The 22,791-nt window shown below is 42.8% G+C and overlaps 1 protein-coding gene across 3 annotated transcripts in view; it reads left to right on the top strand.

The window, feature by feature from the left end:
• Positions 1 to 22,791, top strand: part of LOC140201720 (hormone-sensitive lipase-like) — a 73,206-nt gene that overhangs the window by 20,426 nt on the left and 29,989 nt on the right. For all 3 annotated transcript variants that reach the window (XM_072266280.1, XM_072266279.1, XM_072266278.1), the window contains exon 3: positions 5,508 to 5,598. In XM_072266280.1, coding sequence (XP_072122381.1) covers positions 5,508 to 5,598 — 91 coding nt within the window. The remainder of the gene's footprint in view (positions 1 to 5,507; positions 5,599 to 22,791) is intronic.

Genomic DNA, 22,791 nt, shown 5'->3' with positions numbered 1-22,791 from the left:
TGCAAGAAGAATGCATGACCCAGACTGTTGCAGTCTTTGATGATGGGTGTTGCTTTCTGCAGACGCTACCAATGGCAGGAAGGGATGTGCCCAGGTTGTACTGGGCTGAGTCCACGACTCTGCAGCTTCTTACATTCCAGCACATTCGAATTGTTGTGCCAGACTGTGATGCAACCAGTCAGGATACTTCTAACTGTATACCTGTATGTGTGACAAACATCCTTCTTAACCCCCTGAGAAAGTAAAAATGTTTTACTTTCCTTATGGTTGAATCCCTACTGATAGCCCGTCTGAAGAATGTACAACTCATCGAACTTGACATTGTAAGTTCCAGGAGGAAGTTTCCCCTTGTCGGAGAGCCTGTTACCAGACGCAATTGTCTCAGAGTAAGAGGGCTTCTGTTTATGGCTGTGACTGTGATGAAGAATTTCCCCCTTCTAAGGATTTCCATGCTTCAGAAAGGCAAGAAGATTAGATCAGATTAGGTTAGATTATCGTCACGTACGCCACAGTGCACTGAAATTCCTCTCTCACGTGAAGCTCACAGAGTAAATAGTGCACATGATAATAAATACAACAATAAATATTGTTAATACCATAAATAAATAAATAACCATGACACCACTGTGGGTGCCAGTAGCAGTCAGCACTATGCTGTTACAGCTCGGGAAGTTCCAGAGTTCAGAGTTCAATTCTGGCACCGTTCTGTAAGGAGTCTCTGCACGTCCTGCCCGTGGAATGCTTGGGTTTTCTTCAGCTCCTCCAGTTTCCTTCCACAGTCCAAAGACATACTGGGTGGATTAATTAGCAATTGTAAATTGTGTCCTGATGAGCTTAGGGGGTGTTAATTGGTTTTGTCAGGGGTTGCTGATGTGGCATTCCTCGAAGAGTTGGAAAGGCAAACTTTCTGCTGTGTCACGAAATAAATAAATACAACAACAAGCTTAACAGCGGAATGGGTCGAAAATTGTAGTACAGTCTGAAGCAGTGCAAACGGAATTATGGAAATGACAATCTCAGAACAACAGAGATAGAGTTAAGAGTCCGAGAATGCAGCAACACCACTGGGAAGGAGATGTGAGAGAGGTGACTGATTCTGGAGTCTGATAGCAGTGGGAAAGAAGACATTCTTGAGACTGGTTGTCTAGGTTTGAAGCTCCAGTATCTGCTCCCAGAAGTTATAAAGGAGAAAAGGGAATGCCCAGTGTGGTAGGAATTCTGTACAACAGCACTAATCTTCCTGAAGTAATGTACCGTGAACATGGACTGGATTTACCCTATGATGGACTGGGCTGTGATTACCACTCTCTGCAGGTTACATTGGTCCAGAGCAGAGCAGAATACCTCAAAGCTGAGTTAGATTTTTAATCAATATGGGAATCGCTAGTTATGAGGAGAGACTGGGAAAGTGGACAGGAGAGATGGATCAACCATGATCTTATTGTAAGGCAAAGGGAGCCTGAGGCATTGAACAGTCTGACATCCCTGCCAAGTGACCTGGTTCTGAATTCAAGGCTATGCCTCATTGTTTTAACTCTCTTGCTGTCTGATTCCTCTGTATCTTCCCAACTAAATTCATTAAGCATGTGATTAGGGTGACCTTCAATTTATACTCAAGGGCCCATGCATGATGTTTATAGACCTTATCTTTATACTTAAACTATTTCATCTCCAGAAGAATATAGACCATTTTCAGGCAGTTGGGATTAGCATCATGATCAGTACAGACATTGTAGGCTGAAGAGCTGTTCTTGTTCTGCACTCTCCTATTCTGTGTTCTAGTACAGTCCTCAGGATGTAACATTCAAGAAACATCTGCATGAGAAGTTAAATGAAAATGAGTGACTGGTGAAAGTTGTATTGGTTTAATATTGGCACATGTACAGTTCTGACATATGGTGAAAAACTGTTCTGCATGCCATCCATACAAATCAACATAGCACAAGTTAAAACAATAACAAAATGTAGTTACAGTTAGACCATAATGAAGTTAAGAATCGATGTTATTATAAGACAAGAGGTACGTCCAATAATTTTATAAGAGTGGGATAGAAAATGTCTTTAAACCTGGTGGGATGTACTTTCAGGCTTTTGTATCTTCTGCCTGATGGGACGGGAGGTATCTGGGGTAGGAGGGATCATTGATTACATTTTCTGTCAAGGCAGCAAGAAGTGTAGCCAGAGTCCATGGAGGGGAGGCTAGTTTCCATAATGTGCCAAGTTGTGTCCACAACTCTCTGCCATTTCTTGTGGTCATAAGCAGTTGCTGTGCCAAACCAGGATGCGTCCAGATAGGACGCTTTCTATGGTACATATATAAAGATTGGTGAGTGCAAGCTGAATTTCTTTAATGAAAGTAGAGGCATTTTCTGTGTTTTCTTGGTCATGATGTCTACAAGTTGGTCAAGGACAAGCTATTGGTGATGTTTACACCTTAGGAGCTTGAAGCTCTCAACCACCCCCATCTCAGTGGCATTGATATAGACAAGTGTGTTTTACACACATCTTCCTGAACTCAATAACCAGCTGTTTTGTTATGATAACAATGAGGAAAAAGTGGTTGCCTAGACCCAGATTTTCTATCTCCTTCCTGTTTTCTGTCATGTCATTAATTGAGATTCAGCCTAGCACAGTGTTGTCATCTGCAGGCTTGCAGATGGAGTTAGAGAAGAATCTGGATACACAGTCATGAGAGTTCAGTGGGAGCGTGAGAACATAGCCTTGTGGAGAACCAGTGCTGAGAATAATTGTGGCGGAGGTGTTGTGTTGCTGCCTAGCCTTGCTGATTGTGGTCTGTTTGTCAGGAAGTCAAGGATACAGTTGAAAAAGGGTTGTGTTGGGTCCCAGATCTGGGAGTTTGGAGAAGAGCTTGCTTGGAGCTATAGAATTGAAGATGGAGCTGTAATCTATAAATAGGACTCTGACGTAGCTGTCTTTACTATTCTCAAGCTCCAGGAATGAGTGTAGAGCCATGGAGATGATGTCCACCACTGCAGTTGCTGAAGGTTGCATGGGAGACTGGAGTTGATGTATGCCATGAACATACTCTTAAAGCACTTCATGATGGTGGATGTCTGAGCCACTGGTTGTAGTCATTAAGGCACGTTATCTTGTTTTTCGTTGGGGTGATAGTGGTCCTCTTAAAGTAGGAAGGAACTTTAGGCTTCTGTATATCCTGTCCGATCGTAGCTGTGTGAAGATGGCATGGCTTATATGTTGGGAATCTTTGATGGTAGAAGATGCCCTCTTGAGACAGTACCTCTTGTAGATATTAGTGATGGTGGGGACAGATGTGTCCATAATGTATTAGGCTGAGTCCATTACTCCCTGCAGCTTCTTGCTTTCCTGTGCATTTGAATTGCCGTACCAGACCGTGACTCTACTCATTTCGTATTGTGGAGCCTGCTGGGCGTGCCTCTCCGCCTCACCATTTCTGACAGATTACACTGACTGACTAAATAGACATAATATACCTGTATCTGCCCCAACTCACCTGCAAATCTGTTGGGTTTGTCTAGTGTATCTGATCTTCCTCTATGTCAGTGAGATCTGATGAAGATTGGGGGATCACTTCATCAAGCACAACTTTACTCTGTCTGCCACAAAAGGCACCCATTTTAATTCTACTTCCCATTCCCATTACAACATGTCAGTCTGTGGCCCCCTCTACTGCCCGATAAGGCCACACTCAGGTTGGGTGAATAACACTTCCTATTCCACCTGAGTAGCCTCCAACCTGACAGCATGAGTATTGAGTTTTCTAACGTCTGGTATTTTCAGCCTCCTCCCCCTTCACTCTTTTTCCATTTCCTGTTCTGGCTCCCCTCTTTCCTCTTCTTCGCACCTGCCCATCACCTCCGTCTTCACTTCACCTCCTCCTTCACTTTGTCCACTATCCTCTCATATCAGATTCGTTCTTCTTCTGCCCTTTACCTTTTCCATGTTTCACCTTCCAGCTTCTCCCTCCACCCACCTTTCCCTTCACCTAGTGCCTAGTGTCACCTATCACTCCCCCCCCCCCCCCACTCACCTTCTTATTCTGGCTTTTTCCCCCTTCCATTACAGCACTGATAAAGAATCTCAGCCCAAATCATTATATGTTTATTTCTCTCCACAGATGCTGTATGATCTGCTGAGCTCCTCCAATATTTTGTGTGTGTAATACATTGACATAGCCATCCCTCTCCCACCTTCTCCACCTCTGAACCCCAACTTGTTCTCTCCCTCCCACACCCTTTTCTTTGTCTGCTGAGCCCTTGCAGCATTTCCTGTTTCTACTGCTGTGAACTCTTTAAACTCTCTTTCTGCCTCTATTTGCTACCTGACCTTCTGAGTGTTTTCTGCCATCTTCCTGATTTTTGTTTCAGATTTCTGGCATCTGTGTTGTTTTGTTCTGTTTTGATCCTGCCCTGTGATTGTATGTTTGTAGGTGATTCAAGTCTTGGGTCTTTCTTTACATAGCAAAATCCCATGTAAGAGTGCTACTTGTGTTTAGTTGTCAATTATACTGTCTCCATTGATGGTGACCTCCCCTCTCAATCCTCTCAAATTCCTTTAATTGTGCGTTCTCTCAGGATATCAACAGTGTCTGTTGTGTTCCTGACCATTCTTATTGTCACGATTCCTCCAAGCTGTCCTGTGAACATAGAACATAGAACAACAGTTTGTTTGTTTGTCATATTCCATGTCATGACATGGGCGATTATGGTCTTTGGCAAATTTTTCTACAGAAGTGGTTTGCCTTCTTCTGGACAGTGTCTTTACCAGATGGGTGACCCCAGCCATTATCAATACTCTTAAGAGATTGTGTGCCTGGTGCCAGTGGTCACAGGACCGGTGAACAGCATTATATCACAGGAACAGTTTCTTCAGCCCATGATGCTGTGCTGAACTAATTAAATTAGTAATTAAACACCTAAGTAAATTAATCCCTTCTGCCTACACAGGTCTGTATTCTTCCATTTCCTTTGCATTCTTATGTCTACCTAAGATCTTCTTAAACTCCTCTATCATATCTGCCTCCATCACCAGCCCTAGGATCATATTTCAGGCACCCACCACTCTGTGTAACTTAGAAACTTGCCCAGCATGTCTCCCTTGAGCTTAGCCCTTCTCACCTGAAATCTTAATATTAGATATTTTGACCTCTAGGAGAAAATAGCAGCTGTCTACTCTGTTTAATGCCTCTCATTACCTTATGGACCTCTTGTCAGGTTGCCCCCTCAGCCTCCACTGCTCCAGAGAAAACAACCCAAGTTTGCCTAACCCTCAAACTTAGCATCCTGGTGAACCACTTCTGCACCCTCCAAAGCCTTCCTGTAAAGGACAACCAGAACTGAATGCAGTATTCTAGTTGCAGCCTAACCAGAGTTTTGTAAAGCTGCAGCATAAATTCCTGACTCTTGAACTCATTGCCTTGACTATTAAAGGCAAACTTGGCATTTACCTTCTTAACCGGTCATCTTGAAGAATTTAATATCTGATCTTTCACCTCTCCTTCGTTACAGTTTACCCCTTCCATCCGCCCCTTTCTCCAAACTATCTCAATCGGCCTGGTATCATTCGGAGAGAATTACAGGAGGCGTGAAACCAGACTGGGTAAGTTGAATACATTTGTCTGCACCTGTTCTCACAGAATCATGGAGCAGTTACATGGAAACAGGGATAAACCTTGATACAGCAGGGAAACAGGCCTTTTGGTCTACTAGTGCATGGCAGCCATCGATTACCCAATCAATAACTCCTTTATCTCCTTTCACACATTTACTAAGAGCATGCACAAACCACACACACACACACTCCACTCTCTACTCTCTCATATACATATACACACACATATACACACACATACACAAACACACACACATATACATGCGCACACACACACACACACACAAACGCACTCCACTCTCTACTCTCTCACATATACACATACACATATACATGCACACACACACATACAAACGCACTCCACTCTCTACTCTCTCACCCATATGTACGTACACACACACACACAGTCAGTCAGGATGGATCCTTGGACTCTGGAGCTGGAAGGAAATAGCTCTACTTGGTGAGCCACTGGGCTGACCACATTCTACACTGGTTCAAAGTATGAGTAAACCAATCAAATTCACACTTGTATTTGAGCTATGCCACTAATGTGCTTTAGTTTTATTCAATCTTGTAATTACAAAGAGCACGTACAAACAGAAAGTACGTAAAGAATTGAAAGAGAGGGGTATGGCTCACTTGCCTTTGTTAGTTGAGATGTCGAATTCAAGAGTCAGGAGATTATGTTGCAACTTCATAAAACTCTGGTTAGGCCCTATCTGTTGGGGCCTATGATCAACAGTTTGATGGTGTGTTTTCAAGCCAATTGAGCAATCTGGTGCTTTGCTGTCTGCAAGAAGGCTTCAGGAGGAGAGCAGCCTAGGGGCCAAGAAGCTTAGAGATGGCCACGAGCCCATTATCAACTCCATTTCTTGCTGATTAAAGTGTCATGGTTTTCTTTATTTTGTTGCTGTGTGTGGTGAAAGAAAATCTCAGAGTTTTATACTGCAAATGTATTTGATAGTAAATGTACTTTGAATCTAGAGTACTACGTTCATTTCTGATTACCCCTTTACAGGAAGGATGTTCAAGGTTTAGAGACAGGGATCACAGGACACTGCCTGGATTAGAGGACATGTGCTATAAGGAGAAGTTGAACAAGCTTGTTTTCTCTTGAGGAGAGAGCTGATTGAAATTTAAAATATTTTACCAGAGACATAGATAGGGTGGATAGCTGGTATCTTTTTCCCAGTGTTGAAATGTCTAAAACTAGAGGGTAGGCATTTAAAGTGAGTGGAAGTAAGTTCAAAGGAGATGTGCAGGGTGAGTATTTTTTAAACAGAGTGGTGGGTATCAGGAATATGCTGCCAGAGGTGGTGATGGTAGAAAATACCGTCTGGTACGTGGAGGTGGGGTCTACTGCACAAGATTGAAGTCAGCTCCACCATGGGTACTAGCCTCTATAGTATCCAAGACATCTTCAATGAGTGGTGCCTTAGGAAGGTGTCATCCATCATTAAGGATCCCAATCACCCAGGACACTGTTACTGTCGGAAGGAGGTACAAAAGCCTAAAGGCACACACTCAGCAATTCAGGAACAGCTTCCTCCCCTCTGTCATCCGATTTTTAAACGGACATTGAACCTATGAACACTACATCATTACTTATTTTAACTATTTAAATGCCTTTATTTATATATAAATAATGTAACTCAGTATATTTCCCTATATTTATCTATCATGTATTTCATTGTACTGCTGCCATAAAGTTAACAAATTTCACAACATGTGCCAGTGATATTGAAGCTGATATCTGATTCTGAAATACGATAAGGGTGTATAAAGAGCTTTTAAGTAGGCATGTGAATGTACAGGAAATGGAGGGATATGGACATATGGAATTAGTTTACTTAAGCATTTAATCGCTAGTTTAATTAGTTCAGCACAATATAATATATCAAAGGGCCTATTCATGTTCTGTACTGTTATGTGTTCGAAATGCTGGCACTTTGCACAATCAACCACTCCTCAGAATGGATGGGGTTCAGTTCTGGTTCCCCTTCGTTTTCAAACTCCAAGTCTCTGCCATCCCAGGTTGTCACACATATCCATATTACGAGTTGGGTCCTATATCCAAGTCACATTTCCACCCTACTTCTTGCAATAAAAGCTGAATATGTCAGAAACACTCAAAAGGTGAAGTCAATTTTATTGTCAGATGCACAGCACCCCAGACACACAGCACCAAAAATACAATATTCTCAAGAAAAAAAATAAGTTAAACATGAATTATAGCAACACATATCAAAGTTGCTGGTGAACGCAGCAGGCCAGGCAGCATCTCTAGGAAGAGGTGCAGTTGACGTTTCAGGCCAAGACCCTTCGTCAGGACTAACTGAAGGAAGAGTGAGTAAGGGATTTGAAAGTTGGAGGGGGAGGGGGAGATCCAAAATGATAGGAGAAGACAGGAGGGGGAGGGATGGAGCCAAGAGCTGGACAGGTGATTGGCAAAAGGGGATACGAGAGGATCGTGGGACAGGAGGTCCAGGAAGAAAGACGGGGGGGGGGGACCCAGAGGATGGGCAAGAGGTATATTCAGAGGGACAGAGGGAGAAAAAGGAGAGTGAGAGAAAGAATGTGTGCATAAAAATAAGTAACAGATGGGGTACGAGGGGGAGGTGGGGCCTAGCGGAAGTTAGAGAAGTCGATGTTCATGCCATCAGGTTGGAGGCTACCCAGACGGAATATAAGGTGTTCTTCCTCCAACCTGAGTGTGGCTTCATCTTTACAGTAGAGGAGGCCGTGGATAGACATGTCAGAATGGGAATGGGATGTAGAATTAAAATGTGTGGCCACTGGGAGATCCTGCTTTCGACATGTCAGAATGGGAATGGGATGTGGAATTAAAATGTGTGGCCACTGGGAGATCCTGCTTTCCACATCCCATTCCCATTCTGACATGTGGAAAGCAGGATCTCCCAGTGGCCACACATTTTAATTCCACATCCCATTCCCATTCTGACATGTCGAAAGCAGGATCTCCCAGTGGCCACACATTTTAATTCTACATCCCATTCCCATTCTGACATGTCTATCCACGGCCTCCTCTACTGTAAAGATGAAGCCACACTCAGGTTGGAGGAAGAACACCTTATATTCCGTCTGGGTAGCCTCCAACCTGATGGCATGAACATCGACTTCTCTAACTTCCGCTAGGCCCCACCTCCCCCTCGTACCCCATCTGTTACTTATTTTTATGCACACATTCTTTCTCTCACTCTCCTTTTTCTCCCTCTGTCCCTCTGAATATACCTCTTGCCCATCCTCTGGGTCCCCCCCCCCCGTCTTTCTTCCTGGACCTCCTGTCCCACGATCCTCTCGTATCCCCTTTTGCCAATCACCTGTCCAGCTCTTGGCTCCATCCCTCCCCCTCCTGTCTTCTCCTATCATTTTGGATCTCCCCCTCCCCCTCCAACTTTCAAATCCCTTACTCACTCTTCCTTCAGTTAGTCCTGACGAAGGGTCTTGGCCTGAAACGTCAACTGCACCTCTTCCTAGAGATGCTGCCTGGCCTGCTGCGTTCACCAGCAACTTTGATATGTGTTGCTTGAATTTCCAGCATCTGCAGAATTCCTGTTGTTTGCGTTTAAACATGAATTATACATTGTTTTTACAAGAAAGGACAGAATTAAAATGAAATCAGACTGTTGTGGTCACAGTTTTGCTGCACTGAGGTTGTTATTAGTGTTGTGGAGGTTGTTTCAAGAACCGAGAAACAGAATTAGCATCAGGTTTATTATCACTGACATGTTATGAAATTTGTTGTTATGTGGCAGCAGTACAATCCAAGACATAAAAATTACTATAAATTACAAAATAAATAACAATTGCAAAAAACAAGTAATGAGATAATGTTCATGGGCCGTTCAAAACTCTGCTGGCAGAGGGAAAGCTGCTGTTGTTAAAGCATTGAGTGTGGGTGTTCAGGATCTTGTACCTCCTGGCTTAAGGGTGTTTATCTGAAGGCCACCTTTTTGAGGCATCGCATCTTAAAGATGTCCTTGATGGTTGAATGGAAGTAGCTGTTCCTGAACATGCTGCTGTGGGAAGAGAACCAGACTTAACATTTCAGATCAAAGACCCTTTGTCAGAACTGGGAAGGAGATAAGATAAGGTATTAAAGGTGCAGGTTGGGCGGCGTAAGGGGGGGGGGGATGTCTCTAATAGGACAAAATCAAGTTGACCATGGGGCTGAGCTATAAGTAAGATTATCTAGTCAACAAATGAATGAACATAAGATCATAAAGAAATAGAAGCAGAAGTTGGCCATCTGTCCTGTTGAGCCTGCCCCACCATTCAGTAAGGTCGTGGCTGATCTGCTTGTGGACTCAGTTCCACCTACCTGACTTTTCCCCAGATCCCTTCAATCCCTTAAAAAAAAAAATCTGACTGTGGCTTAAATATATTATCTGGATAGAGAATTCCACAAATTCTTGGGAAAAGCATTTTCTCATCTCCGTTATAAATATATTTTCCTGTCCCACATCACGGACACCCACATCCGCCGATGATGTGATGCTTTCAGTCTCTGAAACTGACATGTGGGCTGCCTTCAGAAGGGTGAACCCACAAGAAGCATCCAGACCGGATAGGGTACCTGGCCAGCTACTAAAGACCTTTGCTGATCAATTCGCTGCTGTGTTCAATGAGATATTTAACCTCTTTCCTTGGTGGTATGTGCTTCAAGCAGGCTTTAATTATACCGGTGTCCAAGAAGCACGTGGTAACCTATCTCAATGATTATCACCCAGTATCACTTACTTCCACAGTAATGAAGTGTTTTGAGAGATTGGTGATGAGCCATTTTGGCTCCTGCTGAGAGGTGACTGGATCAGCTCCAATTTGCCTACCAGAGCAACAGATCCACAGCGGATACCATCTCATTGGCTCTTCACTCAACCCCGGAACATCTAGACAGCAAAGATGTGTACATCAGGGTGCTCTTTATCAACTACAACTCAGCATTGAATACCATCATCCCTGCAAAACTAATAATAAGCTCCAAGACCTTGGCCTCAATACCACCTTGTGCAATTGGATCCTGAATTTCCTCACTGGTAGACCCCAGTTAGTTCAGTTTGGCAAGATGATCACCATCAGCACAGTGCGCCACAAGGCTATGTGCTTAACCCCCTGCTCTACTCACTTTACATTTATGACTGTGTGGCTAATCACAGCTCCAATGCCATATAACAGGAATTCTGCAGATGCTGGAAATTCAAGGAACACACATAAAGTTGCTGGTGAACGCAGCAGGCCAGGCAGCATCTCTAGGAAGAGGTGCAGTCGACGTTTCAGGCCGAGACCCTTCGTCAGGACTAACGACGACTAAGGGTCTCGGCCTGAAACGTCGACTGCACCTCTTCCTAGAGATGCTGCCTGGCCTGCTGCGTTCACCAGCAACTTTTATGTGTGTTGCTCCAATGCCATATTCAAGTTCGCTGATGACACCACTGTCATGGGCCAAATCATAGGTGGTGATGAATCAGCATGTATGAGGGAGACTGAAAATCTGGCTGAGTGGTATCATAACAACCTCTCGCTCAGTGTCAGCAAGACCAAGGAACTGATTATAGACTTCAAGAGAGCGAAACCAGAGGTCTATGAGCCACTTTTCATTGGAGGATCAGAGGTGGTGAGGATGAATAACTTTAAATTCATATGTTTTACTATTTTGGAGGACTTGTTCTGGGCCTAGCACGTAAGAACAGTTATGAAGAAAGCACAGCAGTGCCCCTACTTACTTAGGAGTTTTCAGAAGTTCAGCATGACATCTAAAGTTTTACCAAACTTCTATAGATGTGCGGTGGAGAGTATATTGACTGGCTGCATCACAGCTGGTATGGAAACACCAATGCCAGTGAGTGGAAAAACCTACAAAAAGTAGTGAATTTGGCTCTGTCCATCACAGGTTAAGCACTCCCCACCGTTGAGCACATCCCTATGAAACGCTGTCATAGGAAAGCAGCATTCATCATCGGGGTTCCCCACCACCCTGGTCATGCTGCCATCAGGAGGAAGATACAAGAGCCTCCGGACTCTCACTACCAGGTTCAGGAAGTTACTACCCCTCAACCATCAGGCTCTTGAACAAAAAGGGATAAATTTACTCAACTTCATTTACCCATCATTGATAAGGACTCACTTTCATCTCATGTTCTTGTTTTTTATTGTTATTTATTTATATTTGCATCTCAGTGGTTTGTTTGTTACCTTCTGCACCTTAGTTAAACACCCTTGTTGGGTGGTCTTTCTTTGATTCCATTATGGTTACTATAGTATAGATTTATTGAATACTTAGAACATAGAACATAGTGTCATGTGATTGGCAACAATGAGGCAAGTTTAATAAAAACAAACAAACAAGCATTTATTAAACTCTGCTCAACAATAGCGAAAAGTATTCAAACGACTAACTTAACCGGAAGTAAACTGCTATACAGCAACTCTGGAACAGTTCTTAAAAGGGTAAATGTGAAAACAGTTCTTAAAGTGGTAAATTCGAACCCAGTCTTAAAATGGTAAATTTGAAAGTCCAAGTGATTTACACAATCAATAAGGAGAGACTTCTCTAGAAACGGATTTCTTCAAAGACGTGACGTTACTACTGATTCTCTAAAGGTTTCACGACGAAGGAATAAAACGGCTTAAAGGAACTGACCTTTTCCTGGTGAGGGGACACTGCACAAACTTCCCTGCTCTTGCAGGAGTTATCTCAGATACAGGTCACCACTTCTGAATGAATGCTCGATAAGTTTGATCCTCTATAAAACCGCCAAATGACTCCAACTTTATTCCGATCCTTCAGGTTCCCGTCCTTTAATAAGGTCTTCACTCTCCAATACTACTGTAAAGGTAAATCAAAGATACACCAACAAAACTGGCAGCGATTGGTGAAACTGCCGGCACCACTATTTTACCTTACAATAGAAAGTAGAACTCCTCTTTAAAACGAAACTGCGTTGAGACAAATATGCAGCATAACAGAGTAACTAACGAAGCAGACGACAACTCAACTGAAACTAACTGCGTCACACCAGGGGTCTCCTTTATACCTTGTTGAGAACAGGTCATCATGTGACCTCACACTGGCGGGAAAATTACATCATGTGACCTCCACAAGACCATTACATCGTGCTCATAAGACAGTCACAAGGTACCCACGGGGTATGTAACAATAGAAATCATAAAGGATTTACAGCATAAAGGGTTTCCGGTGACGTCATCGTCCAGAATGGCAGCTTAAATCAATAGCTCCTCTGGAACAACGCATATTTTGCCCCATTAATCCATCAAATATAAGATCTTTTGAAAATATCTGAATTGAAGGACAAGAATGGGGAAAAAGAATGGAAAAGAATATCTTTTCTATAAGTGTATACCTCAGCTGCTTGACCTGCTGAGTTCCTCCAGCATTCTTGTGTGTTGCCCTGAATCAGTGCATGTGGGTCTTCAGGCTGCTGTACCTCCTCCCCAATGGTAGTGATGAGAAGAGTTCAGATGGTGAGGGTCTTTGGTGATGAATGCTATTTTCTTGAAACAAGAGGTTGGACAAACTTAGGTGCTTTTTCTGGAGCAACGGGGGCTGAGAAGAACCTGACAGAAGTTTGAGAAGTGATGAGAGACATAATCAAACCGGTATCATTTTCCCTGGATTGAAATGTGTAATGCTAAGGTGACAGTGGTGGGTGCCAGGAACGTGCTGTGGAAGGAAAGGTACATGGTCGAGCAGGGAATGGAGAGTGATGGACGTTGTACAGACAAAAAGAACTAGGTATCATTGGAATCAGAATCAGGTTTATTATCACTGACCTACATTGTGTACTTCGTTTTTTGTGACAGCAGTACAGTGCAAGAGATTAAATAGTACGAAAGAGGAGTAGTAGGGTGGTGTTATGGACTCATGGATTATTCAGGAATCTGATGGCAGAGGGGAAGAAACTGCTTCTAAGCATTTAGTGTGGTTAGTCAGGCTCCTGTACCTTCTCCCTGATGCTAGTAACGAGAAGAGGGCATTTCCCAGATGGGGAAGTCCTTCGTGATGGATGGTGCCTTATTGACACATTGCATTTTGAAGATTCCCTCAATAGTGGGGAGGGTTGTGCCTGTGAGGGAGCTGGATGAGTCCACAACCCTCTACAACCTCTTGTGCTTCTGTGCATTGGAGCCTCCATAGAGGTGGTAATGCAACCAGTCAGAATGCTCCTTGTCGTACATCTGTAGAAATTTACTAGAGTTGGTACACGATCATGGGCTGAAGACCTGTTTGTGTGCTGTGCTGAATTGTATTCTGTGTTCCAAGAGATATTCTATCTGTACCCAATCCGACCCTTGGTTCATGTTGATTGTTCTGGTTAGTGAAGTATAGGGAAAAGAAGCTGATCTGCACACACCCATAAACGTCCTGTAATGTTAACAATATCCTCATTTTGACAGCATTTGTCCACTGACGTGACTTGCCCTGTTCCTGAAGGCTTGATGGGGGCAAAACACACCAGATTATTGTTCAGAGAATGTCTCGAACCTCCACACCAGACTGAAAATCTCCAAGTAGTCACACAATGATCTCCCTGTATGAAATCTGTTGATCATGTTAATGCACTGTCTATAATGCATTTATTGATGCACTAATCCACACAATGCCTCCTCTGTGGCACAGATGGGGGAGGAGAAACTGCAGCTTGTTGTTTGTAAGTTGGATCCTGTCAGTGATGTTCCCGACATCCTTAAACCACATCACGTACAGATAAATGGTACGATGCATTACTGACATTGTAGACTCAGCACTGAAACAGGCCCACAGCCTGACCGGTACATGCCAACCAAGATGCCTCTGTGAGTTAGTTTAATTTTCCTACATTTTACCCATGTTCCTCTAAATCTTTCCGATCCATGTGCCTGCCCAAATGTCTTTTAAACACTGCAATTATATCTGCTTCTGTTGCTTTCTCTGACGGCTTGTTCCATATACTCAGCCCCTCTGTGTGAAGACCTTATCCCCGTGATCCACTTTAAATTTTCCCCTCTCATCTTAAATGTGTGCCCTCTACCCAAAGTCAAGTTTATTGCCAGACATGCAAGTACATGTGTTGTACATTATTGTCAATTGTAACATTTTAGAGAAGTTTAGATAGATACCTGGGTGAGAGGGGTTTGGAGGACTATGGGCTGGTGCAGGCAGGTGGGACTAGGACTAGATGGGCCAAAGGGCCTGTTTCTGTACTGTAGTACTCTATGTCTCTTATGTATGCACAAATGCAATGAAAAACTTGCTTGCAGCAGCATCTCAAGTGCATAGTATTATATAAGCAGCATTCGGAGTATGAATTGGAGATAAATTATACTCATTTTTACAAAAAAGAACACAATTGAAACAAAAAAGACAGTGATCAGAGTGGTCCTAGTGTTGCTACACTGAGGTAGTGATCAGGGTTGTGTCAGCTGCTTCAAGAATGGAATGGCTGAAGGGAAATAGCTGTTCTTGGTGGTGTGGGACTCCAGGCTTCTGTGCGTCCTGCCCAGTGGGAGCTGCAGGAAGATGTTATGGTCAAGAATGCAGGGATCTTTGATGATGGACGTGTCCCTCATGATGCAGCATCTCTTACCAATGTATCCCTTTGTAATATCAGATAATCTTCTATGCTGTCTACTCTACCACCAATTTTCATATCATCCTCAATGTATACTTTACATTTAATGTGTAAAATCTTGTAGCTTATTTAATATATTATGGATAAGCTTACCACTAGTGATAATTGAACAGAGTATACATTTCTATTATATATCCAACGACATCTTCTATTATTTATTAAATAGTTCCTGACCACCATCTCCACTTGCTCAGTTCCCAAAGGACATAGTTGGTAAAGTGTATGGTATTATTGCATAGAGAACAGATTTGGTGGCTAAGTGCCAGGGTAAATATCTCAAAGTAATCGCGTGCTGATTTCCCCTAATTCTCACTTCTCCCCAACCCCCCCCCCCAGTCAGGCAGAAGATACAAAAGCCTGAATGCATGTACCATCAGTTTCTGCCCCACTGTTATAAAACTATTGAATGGTGCCCTAGTACAATAAGATTAACTCTTCACTTCACAATCTACCTCCTTATTATCTTGCTTTTATTATTTACCTGCACTGCACTTTCTCTGTTAGCTGTTACACTTTATTCTTCATTGTTATTGTTTTACCTTGTTCTGCCTCAGTGCACTGTGAAATGATTTGGTCTGTATGAACAGTAAGCAAAACAAGCTTTTCACTATATCTTGATACATGTGACAATAATAAACCAACACCAATAAATCTACAATGCTAGCTGTATATAATGGAGTCAGTTGTTCGGTTAAAACACGCAGTGTCTCCTCTGTGGCTCAGATGGGGTGAGCAGAAACTGCTGCTTATTTTTCTCTGTTGGTGATATTCCCACCATCACATCCTTAAACCACAGCACCAATGTTTACCCGTATGTGTGGAACAATACATATACCCTAATACCCCTTCATCTGCAATTTGCTAGTTTTTTTTTGTAAAACAAAGGAATCATGCCCATGATTGATACAACCTTCCTGCTCTATAATTGTCCAATTTATTCTTTATAATGTTCTGCAAGTTCACCCAACTGGCCCTATTATTGGTCCAATGTTATTGATAAACTGTGAGGAGTTATTGAGCATATTGGAATGCTGTGTAGGTATTCATACTGTGCAGAGTAGTGTCCTGAGGTAAATTCTCAGAGAATATGGTGCAAGATGTAAATTGTGAGAGTTAAGTTCTAAAATCAAATATATGTTACCAAACGATTCAGCATCGTAAAATGTGTCAGAGAAACCCCTTTGGAACTAGTGACTGCAGAAATTTATTGTAGGAGGTGGCAAGGGGGTGGCGTTATGCAGACTGCATTGGCAACACAGGTGGAACCAGTTTGGAAATTTTGTGGAAATGAAAAGAGATGTTAACGGATCAGACAACAGCTGTGGAGCGAAATTTCGACAGTCGACAGTCAACTTTTCCGATGAAAAGTTCAGATCAAACATCCCAACCCAAAACATTGCCTGTCCATTTCCCTGTACAGATGCTGCCCAACCCGCTGAGTTCCTCCAAGAATGTTGTGTACTGGTTCCAGCATCTGCAGTCTCATACACTGCCTGAACAGTTATTTTGCTTGCTACATCTTCATGTAGTAACCTGCTTGTTTAAAGTAACCTTAAGAAAAAGGTTTCCTGGTTCCTTAACCTGAAAGCAAGTCAGTAGTACGTTCCAGTTCCCTGATGTGATCTTCTAAAGGTAGATTGAATAATTACTCAGATAATCAGATTGTTTCCTTGATTTATGCTTTATTCGCATAATGGGTGTGGGCTTCACAAGCTGAGCCAACATTTGGTTGCCTAGCTCTACTTGTCCTTGAGATGGTGGTAGTGAGGTGTCTTCCTGAACTGCTGCAGACCATGATATGTGAATATGGACGGCATGCAAAGTAAAGTCTTGGACTTGTGACAATAATAAACCAATTTAACAATGCAAAATATCAGATTTTAGTGAGGGCTATAAGGTTATAAGTAAAAGATTTTTCATTTACAGTATGTGCAGTGTACATACGTCCTGTGTCTTGCTATCACATGCTGTCCTCCAGCAAACCCTGCGCCTCTCCCTCCCATCCTGGCTGAAGTTTTCAGGCCCAATGTGTGTGTGTGTGTGTAGAATTTGCACGGTCTCCCTGCGATATCCATGGGTTTTCCCCATCCTGTGCTCCAGTTTCCTCTCACATCCTAAGGACGTGTGGGGTGGTGGGTGGGTTAACTGGCCATTGTGAACTGACCCCCCCCCCCCACACCACCCAGCATGTAGGTGAGGGATTGAATCTGAAGGGAATTGATGGGAATGTGTGGAGAACAAAATGTGATTAGTATAAATGGATGGTTGATAGCCCAGGTTTAATGGGCAGAAGGGGCTGTTTGTCTCCTGTATTTCTCAGTGTCTCTAGTGTAGATGATCTTTCCTCTGTGTTTTATCACTGCTCAGTGGGACAGTGTGAGCTGTATGCAGTTCCTGACGTGTGTAATATGTTGTGTGGGGGTGTTCGATGAGAGAGTGTACGTGGAGGGAGCTTTGTGCAATACCTGACCCATGTTGTACCTACTCTCTGAGTGTTTGATGGGACAGTGTTTGGCAGGAGGATGATGTTTACATAGTCCCTAGCCTGTACTGAATTGAATTGACTTTATTTCTTACATCCTTCACATACGTGAGAAGTAAAATTCTTTACATTACGTCTCTGTCTGAATGTGCAATGTGCAAATTATAGTCATTTGTAATAAATAGTATATACAACAGAACAGTCAATATAGCTTAGAAATACAATTATGTCAGCGTGAATTAATCAGTCTGTACCTTCCGTGATAAGACAGTGTATAGACACAGCTTTACAGAGTACCAGACTTGTGTTGGAGTGTTCAAACCAATGAGAACTCCATACCAACACTTGCCTCAGTGGAGGCTAATACATTGAGCAGGAGTCTCAATACCATTCTGGAGTGATATCTTTAGTAGTGAGAGAGGAAAAGTGCATTAGGCAACACAAAGTAACATTAAAATGTTTTGTTTCTCTTTTAATATAATGCCTTCACCAAAGGAAGCAGGTAGCTTACCACAGTATGGTGAGTCCGTTTATATTTCTCATACTGAGCTGTTCCTGCGTTAACTTAAGTCATATCAGGTGGATGCTTTATTAAACAGCATTTTTCTTTGGAGTCAGACAGATATGCATCAAAGTGGAGTTTAATGCCATGTGCAGAGGTACATAGGTGCAATAAAAATCTTACTTGCAGCTATATCACAGTCATGGCATACAGCATCAGATACACAAAATTCACATGAAAATCATAGATGAAACATCTATTATACAGAATTAGAACAAAAAAAGTCCATTTTAATGCAGAGTGATAAAAGTATTCATGCCATAGTAATTATTTATTTATAGAGGTACAGCACGGAATTGGCCCTTCCTGTCCTTCAAGCCATGCTGCCCAGCATTCTCTCGATTTAATCCCAGACTAATTACGAGACAATTTACCATGACCAGTTAACCTACTGTGCTGTATGTCTTTGGACTGTGGAAGGAAACCCACGTGGTCACAGGCGTAGAAAGTCCTTACAGGCATTTGGTTCAGGAGCCGAATGGTTGAAGAGAAGTAGCAGTTCCTGCACCTGGTGGAGTGGGACTTCAGGCTTCTGTACCTCCTGCCCAAAGTGAGCTGCAAGAAGAAGGCATTGCCCAGATGGTGGGGATCTTTAATGATGGATGTTGCCTTCTTAAAGCAGCACCTCCTGTAGATACTGCCGACGGTGAGGAGGGATGTGCCCATGGTGTATTGGGGTGAGTCCACTCCTCTCTACAGCTTCTTGCATTGCTGCACATTCGAATTGCCATACCAGACCATGATGCAGCCAGTCAAGGCACTTCCAACAGTACATCTGTAGAAGTTTGTTGGAGTGTTCGGTGACAAGCCTCCTTAGATAATATAGCCAACAGCATGCCTTTTCTGTATAATGTCCTTAGTAACTATCTCCATTAATGGCACCAGGGCTGACATTAGATGGGCAGATGAGCGGTCATAGAACCTTCGAGTTAGGCAGTGTAGAAACAGGCCATTCGGCCCATATTGTCCATACTGACTAGTGCACATCCATCGATATTAATCCCACCTCCCAGCACTTGGTCCATAGCCTTCCATACCATTTGTACTTGTCTTCAGTGCGGTCCTTGACTTTGCTATCACTGCTCTCTCTGGCTGTGTGATCCAGGGGCCCACCACTCTCTGGATCCGAATCAGAATCAGGTTTAATAACTTTGGCAGATGTCATGAACTTTGTTGTTTTATGGCAGCAGCACAGAGCAATACATAATAAAAAAACATAAATTGCAGTAAAAGTATCTATGTAATATTAAATTAAATTAACAGTGCAAAAAGGCCGGAAAAATAGTGAGGCAGAGTACGTGAGTTCATTCTCCATTCAGAAATCTGAAATGAAATGAAATGGGAATAATCTGTTACCAAAGTATTGAGTGTGTATCTTCAGGCTCCTGTAACTCCTCTTTGATAGTAGCAATGAAGAGAGGGCATGTCCTGTGGATGGGGGCCCTTAATGATGGATGCCGCCTTTTTTAGGCATCACCTTTTAAATATGTACTTGATGCCGGGGAGGCTGGTGCCAATGATGGAGCTGCCTGAGTTTCCAACTTTCTGCAGCTTTTTTCTGACACTTTGCATTGGCCCCTATTCATACCCCTCATAATTTTATATAGCTCCATCATATCCCCTCTTAATCTCCTCCACTCCAGAGAGAACAGACTCAGCATCTCCTGTCTCTCTCTGTAACTGAAACACTCCATCCCAGGCATTGTCCTGGTAATTTTCTTCTGCACCCCCTCCAGCACTTGCATATCCTCCCTATAATGTGGAGACCAGTTTTCAGAAACGGTGGAGTGCTATGTAACAATTTTCATTCCAACCTGGATGAACATTGTTTAAAGAACAGCTAACACCTGATAATTCCTGCTCCAATCTTCTTTTTCTGGATAACGTGGGGTGCAGATTATTGTTTCTGGAGATTTGTCTGTCTGAAGTACCATTACTTTCTCTTCTATACTTCTCATTGCCTGGAGAAAGCATCCAGCATAATCAAAGACCCCACCTACCCCGGGCATTCCCTCTTCTTCTCCCCTTTCCCATCAGGCAGAAGGTACAAAAGCCTGAAAGCACATACCACCAGGCTCAAGGACAATTTCTACCCCACTGTTATAAGATGATTGAACAATAATGATGGACTCTTGACCTCCCAATCTATCTTATGGCCTTTGCACCTTATTGTCTAATTAACCATTTACCAATGTATTTTATGACCTTCCTGTTGAGACATTTTACTTTGATTAAGCCAGTGGGACATGAACTATTCTTCCTGCGAAATTTTCACAGTATTTATTTAGTAAGTGTGGGTTATTCTTACTGTGCGTAGTAGTAGAGGTACCTCTTAATATATTTATATAAATATTTTACAAGCTCAAAGTTGAGTTTAGGAGTGTGGGTGTCTGGAGTGTACTGCCAGGGGTGACAGCAGAGGCAGATAAGATAGAGGCATTTAAGAACGCCTTCAATAGGCACATGGGTGTGCAGAGAATGGAGAGGTATGGACAAGTACGTCTGTGCACAGGTGCAATGAAAAAATTGCAGCAGCATCACAGGCACCTAACATCATATAAAGAGCGTTCACAAGAAAAACATACATTAAACATAAATTATACACATTTTTTTCAAGAAAGGACATAATTAAAACAAGAAAATTGAAGTCCTCTTAGTGCAAAGTGATCAAAAGGGTTATAGTGTTGCCAGACTATAGTGATTAAAGTTATGCTGATTGGTTTAAAAACCAAATGGCTGAAGGGAAGTAGCTGTTCTTGAACCTGGTGGTGTGGGACTTCAGGCTTCTGTACCTCCTGCCCAATGATAGCTGCGAAAAAATGGTGTGGCCGTCTATGTGCTTTGACTGCCCTTATATTTTATCCTGAGATGGATTTGTTTCATTTTATTGCACTTTGGGAGGTCAAATGTAAAGGGATGTACTGTATTGATAGGATCCAAGTCCACAGCTCCCTGAAACTGGTAAAGGTGGTGTGTGGCATGCTTGCCTTCATTAGTCGAGGTGCTGACTTCAAGAGTCTGAAAGTTATGTTGCAGCTTTATACAATTTTGGTTAGTCTTGCATTGAGTTCTGGTGGATACTGATTGCCTTGTTACAGGTAGGGTATGGAGGCTTTGGAGAGGGTACAGAAGAGGTTCACCAGGATGCTGCCTGGATTCAATGACAAGTGCATAAGACGAGGTTGGACAAACTAGAGTTATTATCTCTGGAGCAACAAAGGTTGAAGCGGGACCTGATAGAAATCTGTAAGATTGTGAAGGCTACGATACAGTGGACAGCCAGGATCTGTCTTCCCAGGGTTGAAGTGTCTAATATTAGAGAGCATGCATTTACGGTGAGGAGGGTAAGCTCCAAGGAGATGTGTGGGGCAAGTTTTTTTTTACACAGAGTGTGGTAGGTGCCTTGAATGTGCTGCCAGGAGTGCTGATGGAGGCATATATGATAGAGGTGTATAAGAGGCTGTTCAAAATGAATGTGCAGAAAATGAAGGTTTATAGACAATGTCTAGGCAGAAAGGACTAGCTTAGTCAGGCATTCAATTACTAACTTAATAGTTCAACACTACATGCTGGACTGAAGGACCCATTCCTCTGCTGTACCATTCTATGCATCAGCATAGAAGATTTCTTTGTAATCTTCCTACTTGTGATGGTCTGCTTCTCACTTGCACAAGGGAACCTTTGTCTGGAGAGTGCATGATTAGCTCTTGTACTGTACCAATCACCTGACTAACTCCCACTGTTTCCTGACAAGTGTTTAACCACTAACACCCGTCTGGATTGTTTACCACACTTGGTCTACGCTTCAAAACTTTGAAGTTTGTCCCACGTGCATAGCCCCCTAATCATCCTCTTAAAGTCAATGTCAAGCTTGATTGTTTTCATACAGTATACAAATAGGCCCTTCAGCCTGACTGACCCATGCTGACCCAGATTCCCATTCAAGCTAGTCCCATTTGCCTGCATTTGGCCCGTATCCCTCTAAATCTTTCCTATACAAGAACCTTTTAAATGTTGTTAATGTACCTGCCTCAACTACTTTCTCTGGCAGTTCTTTCTACACAGGGACCACCCTCTGGGTGAAAAAGTGGCCCCTCAGGTTCCTATTACATCTCTCCCCACTCACCTTAAAACTGTTGCCTCTACTTTTGATTCTACACTGTGTGAATTCACCCTATCTATGCCCCTCATGATTTTATACACCTCTATAAAATCATCCCTCATTCTCCTATGTTCCAATGAACAAAATCCTAACCTGCCCAACCTATCTGCTTGACTCACTCCCTCGAGCTCTGGCAACATCCTCGTAAATCTCCTCTGCACTCTTTCTAGCTTAATGACACCTTTTCTGTAACAGAATGGGTATAGTGAACAGATACTGAACTTTTCTTTTGCTAGTGTTTCTTTCAGAATCTTTTTCATATTTTCTCTAGATACATAAGGGATGCTATTCAGCCCTCTGCAAATGTTCTCCAGTAGAGGTCAAG

Source organism: Mobula birostris, chromosome 8 (assembly GCF_030028105.1).
Source record: "Mobula birostris isolate sMobBir1 chromosome 8, sMobBir1.hap1, whole genome shotgun sequence".
In the NCBI taxonomy this organism is placed as follows: domain Eukaryota; kingdom Metazoa; phylum Chordata; class Chondrichthyes; order Myliobatiformes; family Myliobatidae; genus Mobula; species Mobula birostris.
The sequence above is the reverse complement of the archived record's forward strand: the minus strand, read 5'-3'. Positions and strand labels throughout refer to the sequence as shown.